The following is a 12,946-nucleotide window of genomic DNA, read 5'->3' on the forward strand; positions in this document are numbered from 1 at the left end:
TTAATATAATCGCTTCAAATTTTCAGCACCACTTGAGAAGTAACACAGTTTGAATTCTATAACAATTTTAATAAGATATCGACAGAAATGTAGGCAATATTCTATAAAAACGATCGAATTTTCATACAGTTATTTGTAAAATTTCAAACAGCGCGGTCTTAATTATTTATTTATTTTTAAAAGTAAATAAGTAATACATTCTATGGTCATAAAATTCAGACTTTTGACAAGAAAGTACAAAAAACAGAATTAAAAAATCTTAAATAATAAAAACGCGGCAGCTTTTTCAATACATCGAGTAAAACAATTTTGGCAAACATTTCTGTAATGCGGCAGTAACACCTCGTGGACGTAAATAGAAATGTGGTTTTAAAATAAAGCAGTATGATGTTGCTGTGGTTTTAAATAAAATTGATAAGTAAATGAATCTTTGTAGGTGTATTTTTGACAGGATATGTAAGATATTCTTCTCAAACAAAAATATAAATTCCTTGAGGGCAAATAGGTCACTTGTCGTTTGACACAGTTTACCTGTCAGTTTATACGGAATATTGCTCATTCGCTTTTAAAAAGAAAATAAAGAAGATATTTTTTTACTGTTTTAAAGAACCGAGGCGGTACGATTAGACAGTGATGGGTCACATGGCGCGAAAATATGACGTAATGCCATGACAATCTCGGGCAACTTTGATCTCCACTACAGATGCCATGTTACCGACACACTTCTTTTAGCTCTTTAAGGGGGTTTTAACTGATGACGAAAACAAGGCCAGTACTTATTTTATCAACAGAATATTTACCGATAATTGTTAATGTTCTTCCGCTTTGAACAGGGATGGGTTGATGATAATTATTGTGTCCATATTTTTGGACACTTCTCAAAATAATTATTTCCGGGGGTTTCAAATCCAAAGCAATGTAAATCAGATAGGATACAGGAAAAAAATATAAACAGCTGCATACTGATAAAAGGAAGCAAGACGACCGTTTATATAACTATTCACTCACGTTTTTCATGACTTTCACGTGCGCCTGCACGGACTTTCAAACGCATGTCTTGATTTCTACGCTTTGCAGGCTTTTTATCTCCAAAGTTTTTCCATGAGGAACACGAATAAAATCAAGATTTCTATTGGGGATGAACGCGCCGTAATTAGGGGTCACGGGATAGTGGGTGAAAAATGAAGTTTTTACCGCCAGCGTACAATACCTAGGACTTAGAAAGCAAACATGGTAACAAATGGAGATTCGTTTGGCTATCTGAATGTGGCACTGATGAGGATCTATGGGGTCTTTGGCTACAAAACCGGATATTGCAGGGTCTGCATTTAGTGAATGTTGTGCCAAAACTTAAAAAAAAAAAAAAAAAAATAAAATAAAAGAAGGGTGGCATGAAAAAACAAAAATGTTGCTAGAATTATCGGGTTGTTTCAGTCTGAACCTTACAAAAACATGTTGAGGGTATATTGTTGAAACAAGTCCTTGACTTAAAAAAGTTACTGTTAAGTTGTTAACTGATAATCATGCATTTTGTGCAACATAATTAGTAATTTTTTGGCACACATATAAGGCTAGAATAGGGCTGTTCTAAGCATTCAAAATCACTAATTCTCAGTAGCTTCCGGGGGCTTTGCCCCCCTGGCCCCCCTACCAGGGCTTTGCCCTGGACCCACTGGGGGCCCTAGCGGCCCCCATGCCCCCAGCAATTATTTTCAGGATTTTCAATATTCCAAACTTTCACCCATGTGCTCAGGTGAGTTATTGTGATCGCTCAATGTCCGTTGTCTGTCGTCTGTCAACATTTAGCTTGTGTATGTGATAGAGGCTGTACTTTTCAACTGATCTTCATGAAATTTTGTCAGAATGATTACCTTGATGAAATGTAGGCCAAGTTCGAAAATGGATTATCTGGGATTAAAAACTAGGTCACTAGGTCAAATCAAAGAAAAACCTTGTGTATGCGATAGAGGCTGTATTTTTCAATTGATCTTCATGAATTTTGGTTAAAATGATTACCTTGATAAGATCTAGGCCAAGTTTGAAAATGGGTCATCTGGGGTCAAAAACCAGGTCACTAGATCAAATCAAAGAAAAACATTGTGTATGCAATAGGAGCTGGATTTTACACCAGATCTTCATGAAATTTGATCAGAATGTTTGTCTGATGAAATCTAGGTCGAGTTTGAATATGGGTCATCTAGGGTCAAAAACTAGGTCACCCGGTCTAATTAAAGAAAATCCTTGTGTACGCAATACATGCTGCATTTTACACTGGATCTTCATCAAATTTAGTTAGAATGATTGCCTTGATGAAATCTAGGTCAAGATAGAATATGGGTCATCTGTGGTCAAAAACTAGGTCACTAGGTCAAATCAAAGAAAAACCTTGTGTATGCGCTAGAGACTGTATTTTTCAATTGATCTTCATGAAATTTGGTCAGAATGATAGCCTTGATGAAAATAAGGTCAAGTTTGAATATGGGTCTGCTGGGGTCAGAAACTAGGCCACTAGGACAAATCAAAGAAAAACGTTTTGTATGCGATAGAGGCTGTATTTTTCAATTGAGGTTCATGAAATTTGGTCAGAATGATTGCCTTGATCAAATCTAGGTCAAGTTCGAATGTAGGTCATCTTGGCTCAAAAACTAGGTCACTAGGTCAAATTGAAGAAAATACTTGTTTACACTTAAGAGACCACATTTGTGGTCCAATCTTAATGAAAATTGGTCAGAATATTTGTTTCCATGAAATCATTAGGTCAAACATGTTTACACTGTTATGGTTTGTTTCTCAGGTGAGTGACCTAGGGCCATCTTGACTCTCTTGTTATGATGCAAAATGTAAAAATTCTCACTTTAACTTAAAGCACCTATGTAAGCAAGATATGGACAGTGGTAACTTATATGATGCAAAATATAAAAGTACAACTGCCATCTTATAATAAAGCACCTATATAAACAAGATATGGACATGTTTATATGATAGAAAATATAAAGGTCTCAATGTCACCTTTCAGCTCCTATAGACAGTATTTATATGAAGCAAAATATAAAAGTCAAACTTTCAACTAAAAGCACCTATATAAGCAAGGTATTGAGAGTATTGTATATGATTTAAAATATAAGTCTCATTGCCATCTTTAAGCACCTATATAAGCAAGATATGGACAAGTTTGTATGATACAAAATAACATAATTATAAAGATCTCACTGCCACCTTTCAGCTCCTATGGACAATTTATATGATGCAAAATATAAAAGTCTCACTGCCATCTTAAAGCACCTATATAAGCAAGATTAGGACAGTGTTTATATGATACAGAATATAAAGGTCATGAAAATGAACTTATGAGATGATATCATTAATTGTCTACACATATGAGCTGCACAATTAGAAAACCATCATAGTGTGTTTGTGACCAGCATGGATCCAGACCACCCTGCGCATCCGCGCAGTCTGGTCAGGATCCAATGCTGTTCACTTTCAAAACCTATAGCAATTAGAGAAACTGTTAGCAAACAGCATGGATCCTGACCAGCCTGTGCATCCGCGCAGTCTGGTCAGGATCTATGCTGGTCGCAAACGCACTATGTTGGCTTTCTCATGGTGCGGCTCATATGTATTTGAAATTATTGATATACAGCATAACCTGTGTTAAGCAGCCAGCCAAGAGAGTGATATTATCTGAATACATAAGACAGTTGGCTGCTTTAGACAAGTTGAAATAAGAGCAAAAATACCTGGGAAGTTAGCCAGCTGGCTGCCCAAAACAAGGGACTTTTTAGCGTTGCCTGGTTAAGTTTTATGTTTAGGTCAGCTTTTCTCCTAAACTATCAAAGCTATTGCTTTTAAACTTGGAATACTTGTTCACCATCATAAGCTGACCCTGTATAGCAAGAAACATAACTCCATCTTGCTTTTTGCAAGATTTATGGCTCCTTTTGTACTTAGAAAATATCAGATTTCTTGGTTAAGTTTTATGTTTAGGTCAACTTTTCTCCTAAACTATCAAAGCTATTGCTTTGAAACTTGGAATACTTGTTCACCATCATAAGCAGACCCTGTACATCAAGAACCATAACTCCATCTTGCTTTTTGCAAGATTTATTGCCCCTTTTGGACTTAGAAAATCAGTTTTCTTTGTTAAGTTTTATGTTTAGGTCAGCTTTTATACTAAACTATCAAAGCTATTGCTTTAAAACTTGCAACACTTGTTCACCATCATAAGTTGACCCTGTACAGCAAGAAACATAACTCCATCCTGCTTTTTGCAAGATTTATGGCCCCTTTTGGACTTAGAAAATATCAGATTTCTTGGTTAAGTTTTATGTTTAGGTAAACCTTTTCTCTTAAGCTATCTAAGCTATTGCTTTGAAACTTGCAACACTTGTTCACCATCATAAGCTGACCCTGTACAGCAAGCAACATAACTCCATCCTGCTTTTTGCAATAATTATTGCCCCTTTTGGACTTAGAAAATCATTTTCTTGGTTGAGTATTATGTTTAAGTTAACTTTTCTCATAAACTATCAAAGCTATTGCATTAAAACTTGCAATAGTTTTTCACCATCATAAGTGGACACTGTACATCAAGAAACATAACTCTATTCTACTTTTTGCAAGAATGATGGCCCTTTTTAGACTTAGAAAATCATGGGTAGGACAATATTTCTATTACACAAAAAAAATCAGATGAGCATCAGCACCCGCAAGGCGGTGCTCTTGTTTATACAGGTGGCCATTAAGACGGGTTCAACTGTAACATTAATAAGTAATTAATAAAGTATGACAAAGATTTGCATACATATCATGAAGCATTGGTTTTTTGTGGCCAGACAGAGGTGTTAAACTGTTTTGTATAGCATCAATTAGAATTGGTCAATGTTTATCTCTGGATTCTGTTTTGTAAATAATATGTAAATAAAACTATGAAGAAATGACTGTTTTCTTACAATAATTAGTGATAACAGGTATAAAGAATTGGTAAATTTTGTTTGAAAGGATTTTCCCATGTTTTTGCTGGTGCGGAAAAAAGTCACCTTGCAAAGGGGGTTAGTAAGAAAGCTCTCTTGTATGGATCAATGCAGAAGTTCACACACTACTGTGTTTAGTACTTAAAAGAAAATTTCTATTTCATTTCCTCTATAATTTAAAGAATATGGTATGAAAAAAAAATCTGTTACTGGTAGGAGGTGGCGATTGAAATATCTGACTCTCTGGTAACTGTTTTTAGCTTGACTATTCGAAGAATAGGGGAGCTATCCTACTTGCCGTGGCGTTGGTGTGATTGTTAGCGTTAGCGTGAACGTGAGCGTAAGCATCACACAAATGTTAAAGTTTGCGTACCACACCAAATATTTTCAAAGTCCATTCAGATATTGCTTTCATATTTTGCATACTTGTTTACCATCATGACCCCAGTCTGTAAAAAGGAGGAGTCAACTCTATCAAGCATTTTGACTGAATTATGGCCCCTTTTCGGCTTAGAGTAAATGTTGATGTTTGCGTACCACCTCAAATATTTTCAAAGTCCATTGAGATATTGCTTTGATATTTTCCATACTAGTTTACCATCATGACCCCAGTCTGTAAAAAGGAGGAGGCAACTCTATCAAGCATTTTGACTGAATTATGGCCCCCTTTTGATTTAGAGTAAATGTTAAAGTTTGCATACCACCCCAAATATTTTCAAAGTCCATTTAGATAATTTCAACTTAGAATAAATGTTGAAGTTTGCGTACCACCCCAAATACTTTCGAAGTCCATTGAGATATTGCTTTGATATTTTGCATACATGTTTACCATCATGACCCCAGTCTGTAAAAAGGAGGAGGCAACTCTATCAAGCATTTTGACTGAATTATGGCCCCTTTTCAACTTAGAATATGCTTATTGTAATTTTAAAGTTTTACTCATAGCTTATATTATACTATCAAGCACTGAGAAAAGTCAAGCGCGCTGTCAACTGACAGCACTTGTTGCATTAACTTGGCAGAGCCTCATTACCACCTGAAACAGTTACCTTGGAGCCAGATATTTCAATTTGCACTTTTAACTGGCGAAAGATTCTGAAATTCAAAGTACATTTTCAGTTGTCTTCCATATGATGTATACAGGAGAAAGAATTCAGCTATAGAATGAGACATGTTTGTTTCAATATTATTTTGAGGCTGTATTAAAAATGATGAATTTTCATTTTGCTCGGTCATTGTTATCATATATTGTAATGAAACTTTGTATGAAGCTGCTTTCTACAGATACAGACTCATTGTTATCATATATTATAATGCAAAATACATACATGTATATTGAACTGCCTCAATAGCCTAGTGGTAGAGGGTCAGCTTTGAGTGCAGGAGGTTGTGGGTTCGATCCCCGGCCGCATCATACCTAAGACGTGAAAAATGGTACCAGCAGCCCCCTTGCATGACACCCAGCATTAAAAGGGAAAAACTGGCCTCTTCTCTCATACCCTTGTGGCAATGGATTCCATCAGGAATGAGGTGTCGAGAGTGATTAATATAAGTTGTAGAACTTGCTTCACAATCAACCTCAAATAAATTATGTATAAACAATATATTGTATTGAAACTTTGTATGAAGGTGCTTTCTACAGATACAGACTGCTCAACAAAATTTCATGAGGAAAAAAGAAATAGCAGAATGAATATTTGTCTTTTATAAATGTAGGTCTTATGTTATAACTTAAAACCTTCATGACAACAAGCCTTGCTTTTGTAATAATGCATGTCATCTATTGCTTTAGTACATCACATATATTTTTTAAAACGATTTCTGTCAAGGATAAAAAATAAACTTCATAAACTATTTTACTTTCCATTAAAATGATTACAAAGAAATCAAATAAACAGATTTTTTTGTTGGTCGTACTATCAGTGGTTCTTGAACACAAGCCTTCTCACTAATCAGTATATACCTAAAGAATGCTCTGGCTTATAGACTTCAAACTTCATAGGATAATTGCTTGTAGCAAGTGATTCTGCCTTTGCAACCAGTGCAGACCAAGATCAGCCTGCACATCTATGCAGGCTGATCATGGTGTGCACTGTTCACTATTCAGTCAGTAAGTTTTCAGTGAACACCCTTTCGAATAATAAATGGTACTGCCCCAAATTGATTGACAGAGCAGTCCATTTTAGAAATTTAGCAAGGTAAAGGTTAAACCTATTAATTATTATCTCTGTAATCAAATAAATCTTTTTACATTTTCAGGTTTTCCTCATCAGGAACCACAAGTCAAAGTTAAAGGAGAGTATAGGAAATTTGTGTGTGTGTTGTGTGGGAAAGGATTTACACGGCCAAACCATCTCACTGTACATATGAGAATTCACACTGGAGAGAAGCCATTTGAATGCAGCGTATGTGGCAGATGTTTCACACAGACATCTACTCTTAAATCTCATATGATAACACATCTGAAGTAGAAGTATTCATATGAGTGGTAGATGTGTAAAACAGATGTTTACCTTGAAATAACATGTTCAGCTTCGTCTAGAGCAAGTGTTTTAATGTGACATACGGGGAAAATATGTTACACAAAAATCGTGACTTAAATGATACATGACTTCACAAATAAAATGAAAGAAGTGTAATGAAAGCATAAATGTGCCTATCAATTTTGATGTTATAGTTGATAATATGTATAATCTTACCTCAGTAACACCAAATATGTTACTACCTCTACAAAGGTAGATGTTTTCTTAACCATAAACCCATTGCTTTATAAAGTAACATGTATAAAGCAACAGCCTTTGTACATTGTACAGCAAACAGATCTCAATCTTACAAATGATGTTGCCCTTTGAGGTTGATGATAAGTACGAGGGTTGATCCAGAAGTAATGTCACTATGTCCATGGTGCATCACGTGGGTTGATCCAGAAGTAATGTCACTATGTCTATGGTGCATCACGTGGGTTGATCCAGAAGTAATGTCACTATTTTAGGGTTTATACAGAAATAATGTCAGTATGTCCACGTTGCATCACATGTGGGTTGATCCAGAAGTAATGTCACTATTTTAGGGTTTATACAGAAATAATGTCAATATGTCTGTGTTGCATCACTTGAGGGTTGAGACAGAATTAATGTTGCTATGTCCATGGTGCATCAATTGAGAGTTTATTGGGAGTTTATCAAGAAGTAATGTCACTGTTCGTGGTGCATCAGTCAAGGTTAAATCCATAATTAATGTCACTATGTTCATGCACATCAGTTGAGGGTTGATTCGGAAGTAATGTCACTGTCCATGGTTCATCAATTTAATGTTTATCCAGAAGTAATGTCACTATGTCCATGTGCATCATTTGATGGTTGATTCGAAAGTAATGTCACTACCGTAGATACCCATGTATAATGCGCAGTTTTTTGACCCCTGGGACCACCCCCGAATCGTGGGTGCGCATAATACACAGGTATAGACAATTTTCCAACTTCAAAACAAGTTTGTTACCGATGTTCGCCATTTTGGTAAAGGGAAACTACTCCCCGCGCTTACTGTCTCCGCTAAAATCTAAGATTGCCGTTACGTTCCGTAAAAGATCGAATTGTTTATTTTTCTTTCAAACAAAATTAATTTCATATAAATTTAAAAGTATTTTGACGAAAGAAATGTTTATAAATCACAAAAATTATGTTACTAATTAAAGATCGAGAATTATCTTTAACCGAGATCAAACTGTGAACAACATAATTGACACGAGGTGACACGTTGATTGCCGGTAATTACTGGCTTTATGATCGTGACAAAAACACTATCACACCTTTTGTTATCAGTTTAAATTGAGAAGCTCATGTCATTTTGAAAGATACCATTCCGAAATATTGAATCAGCTGCTATTTATTTATTCAAAATAGTGAATTAAAAAAGGTAAAACAACAAATATAACAATAATTTACTGGTTTTATTTTCGAGAAAACAAAAATCGATAGTACCGTGAGACCGATGCTGCTCTCCGCCGTGGAGATAAAATTTATTACCGGTGTCGATGTAAACTCTACTTTCGTTTTCCATCCACCTCAAAATTGACCAAAATTTTTTTTTTTTTTTTTTTTTTTTTTTTTTTTTTTTTTTTTCCCCCCAGGATTTTGGACTAAGATCGGGGGTGCGCATTATACACGGGTGCGCATTATACACGGGTATCTACGGTATGTCCTGGTGCATCAAATGAGGGTTTATCCAGAAATTATGTCACTATGTCCATGGTGCATCAAATGACATCAAATGAGGGTTTATCTAGAAATTATGTCACTATGTCCATGGTGCATCATTTGAGGGTTTATCCAAAAGTAATGTTACTGTGTCCATGGTGCATCAGTTGAGGGTCGATTCAGAAGTATGTCAATGTGTCCACGGTGCATCAATTGAGGGTTGATTCAGAAGTAATGTTACTCTGTCCATGGTGCACCAATTGAGGGTTTGTCCAGAAGTAATGTCACTTTGTCGATATTGCATCAATTGAGAGTACATTCAAAAGAAATGTCAATGTTTCCATGGTGCATCAATTGAGGATTTATCCAGAAGTTATTTCACTATGTCCATGGATCAAAGTTAGGGTTGATCCAGAAATTATGTCACTCACAGTGTCTATGGTGCATCAATTGAGGGTTTATCCAGAAGCTATTTCACTATGTCCATGGATCAAATTTAGGGTTGATCCAGAAATTGTCTCTGTTTCCATGGTGCATCAATTGAGAGTTAATCCAGAAGTAATGTCACTATGTCTTATGATGTTTTCTTTTTATTATAAATGTTTTTATTACTCCGTTGATGTTACTTTTTTAATCAATGCTTGTGTGTTGCAGATGATTAACATGGACGTCATCTCTGTGTACTGGAATTACTTAAGATTACTTATGACACGTGTATATTGTGCAGATGATTTATGTAGATATTCAATGGGGAAACATTTATGAAATAAGGCAGATCAAATACAACAAATGCTATCATAGACTTATATAATGTACTGGGATAAAATAAATGTTTTGCTTGTATTGACATTTAGTTTTGATTTAAACGTTCATGCAAAACCTTCTTTTGTTAATTGTAACTATTTCTGAAACACCAGTTAGCTCAGCTGAGTACAAAGTACTTGGGATAAGCTTCTGTGATCACTCATCTTCCATCTTCTCATCCGTTATAAAGTGGCATCTAAAAACCATCATGTTGAAATTGATAAATATTGTCCTAGATGATCTCCATTATGGTCATCTTTCAATGGGCTGCAGGAACTAAAAAAGAAAAATCCTGGGTGACATCTCCAACACAGCTCGTCAAATTTTGAAATAATTTCACACAAATGTTTTTTTCTCTACCATCTTTAAAACATGTTCAGATTATTTCAGTTCTGTAAAAAACATCTCCAACAGGGTGTGTGGTCACTTTTTATACGCACATTTGAAAAACGGGACGTATTATGGGAACGCCCCTGGCGGGCGGCGTCCACAGACTTTGTCCGGAGCATATCTTCTACATGCATGGAGGGATTTTGATGAAACTTGGCACAGTTGTTCACCATCATGAGACGGAGTGTCATGCGCAAGAACCAGGTCCCTAGGTCTAAGGTCAAGGTCACACTTAGAGGTCAAAGGTCAAATTCAAGAATGACTTTGTCCGGAGCATATCTTCTTCATGCATGGAGGGATTTTGATGAAAGTTGGCACAGTTGTTCATCATCATGAGACGGAGTGTCATGCGCAAGAACCAGGTCCCTAGGTCTAAGGTCAAGGTCACACTTAGAGGTCAAAGGACACAACAAAGAAAACTTTGTCCGGAGCATATCTTCTTCATGCCTGGAGGGATTTTGATATAACTTGGTACAAATGTTCACCACCACGAGGCGGAGTGTCATGCGCAAGAACCAGGTCCCTAGGTCTAAGGTCAAGGTCACACTTAGAGGTCAAAGGATACAAGAATGAAAACCTTGTCCGGAGCATTTCTTCTTCATGCATAGAGGGATTTTGATATAACTTGGCACAAATGTTCACCACCACGAGACGGAGTGTCATGCGCAAGAACCAGGTCCCTAGGTCTAAGGTCAAGGTCACACTTAGAGGCCAAAGGTCAGATACAAGAATGACTGTCCGAAGCATTTCTTCTTCATGCATGGAGGGATTTTGATGTAACTTGGCACATTTATACACCATCATGAGATGAAGTGTCATGCGCAGTTCCCTTTTTAGAATTACTTCCCTTTCATGTTACTATAAATAGCTTATATTGTAACTTTTTCATTACTAGTCGTAGGGAAAAATCGAGACCACTTTCCTGTAGTACAACATGCATGCTACATCCAATTATGAGGTGTATTTTGACCAATCTCTACCTGGTAAAGATTTTTGTGTGGACTTACAATTTTTTTTTGGATTTTTTTTTTTTTTTTTAAGATTACCTTCCCTTAGTTGTTACTATAAATAACTTATATTGTAACTTTTTTATAATTGACCGTAGGGAAAAAACAAGACCACTTTTCTGTGGTACAACATAGATGTTACTTTCAAATTTTAGGTGTATTTTAAGGTATCTCTACCTGGTAAGGAGTTTTTTTGTGGACTTAGAAAAACAAAAGAATTAACAATGATTACTAAACAACCACAAATTAAAATTCCATTTGCAAATACAGGTGCTAGAGTAAAGAAATTTGCTGTGACGGGCGTATATTGTGACATTCTGGCACTCTTGTTCCTATTTTGTACACTGTTGAAACTGTAAAAATCTTGTCAGAAACTGCTGACTTAAATTAGTTTTGAAATAATTTCAGACAAATGAACAAGTTTGTTCAAGTACAGTTAAAAGAGATATACCTATTTCTATACGGCACAAACTTATTTGCTTTTGCTTGATATCTTATATATGTTGTCTTTGTTTTATGTGCTAAATATTATATAGCATCACAATTTGGAAATGTTAGATTTCACGTAGGAATATGATTAATGTTTGGTATAAAATCTTATTATAGATTTATATTGATTTAAAGAGATTCTTGAAGATTAATTGTACTAGATGTAAATGCATATATATATATATATGTGTGTTTGTAAAACCTTTATGTATCGAGAAAGTAAATAAAAGGGGTAACCCTTTTGTTCAAATAATTCTGATTCGTCAAAAAACATTGCCACCCCTTACTGCCTTGGGTTGGTATAGGTTTCCCTATGTGGCACTCTTTGAAAGTCTTCTCTGAATCTGCTGCCCCGTTTTCAGAATAATTCTGCAGACATGTATCTTGAATGACTGTGACCTGTTTTAGCTGTGAAACTCAGGTGAGCACTTAAAGGCCATCATGGTTCTCTTGTTTGTAAATTTTAACATGAAGAATTGTTCCATTTCTTTGAGGAGTGTAATGCTGAAATGTTACATCTCTAATACTTACCCTGATGAATTTCTACAATGAACTTATCCATCTTTCAATTTGGACAGTGCCATTAACTGTTAAAGGGGTGCTCATATAGCAAAAAAGATACTGACTGAATGGCTGCATGGATGTGCAGGCTGATCATGATCTACACTGGTCGCAAAGGCAGAATCATTTGTGTCCAGCATGATAAGGAGTAGGAAGGGGATGATTATATGAAATAGTAGATTTTAAGTTTGGGCAAAATCTAATAAAGGTACATGAAGCTTATTCTTTGAGTTACTAATTTTGTAAGATTCTTGAAATGTTGGAGATCAGAAACTGTTTTTTTTAAGTTCATCAGTCATTAGACAAACAGCTTGAATGTCAGTCTAATGACTTAAATCAGATACATATGTCCCAAAAATTACTCATTTGGATGTTGTACAAAGAAAGAACTGCATTTCTGCTCATTTTTAGTATAACCCCCATAACACAGGTCCATTTTAAGCTCACCTGAATGGAAGGTGCAGGATGAGCAATTTGTGTAGGTGGATAATTCAGCTTCCATAGTCTGTTGTCCCTTGTCCATCAT

The 12,946-nt window shown here is 35.7% G+C and overlaps 1 protein-coding gene across 9 annotated transcripts in view; it reads left to right on the forward strand.

The window, feature by feature from the left end:
* The window catches only part of LOC123540008 (sal-like protein 3), a 174,252-nt gene that overhangs the window by 95,505 nt on the left and 65,801 nt on the right, over positions 1–12,946 (forward strand). Inside the window, exon 5 of one of the 9 annotated variants that reach the window (XM_053526629.1) lies at positions 7,233–7,482. The exons of the other annotated variants lie outside the window; for them this stretch is intronic. Coding sequence (XP_053382604.1) covers positions 7,233–7,444 — 212 coding nt within the window. The 3' untranslated portion in view covers positions 7,445–7,482. Of the gene's footprint in view, positions 1–7,232; positions 7,483–12,946 lie in introns of those variants that run through there. 9 annotated transcript variants of the gene reach the window in all.

The sequence above is a fragment of the Mercenaria mercenaria genome, chromosome 16 (genome assembly GCF_021730395.1).
Source record: "Mercenaria mercenaria strain notata chromosome 16, MADL_Memer_1, whole genome shotgun sequence".
In the NCBI taxonomy this organism is placed as follows: Eukaryota; Metazoa; Mollusca; class Bivalvia; order Venerida; family Veneridae; genus Mercenaria; species Mercenaria mercenaria.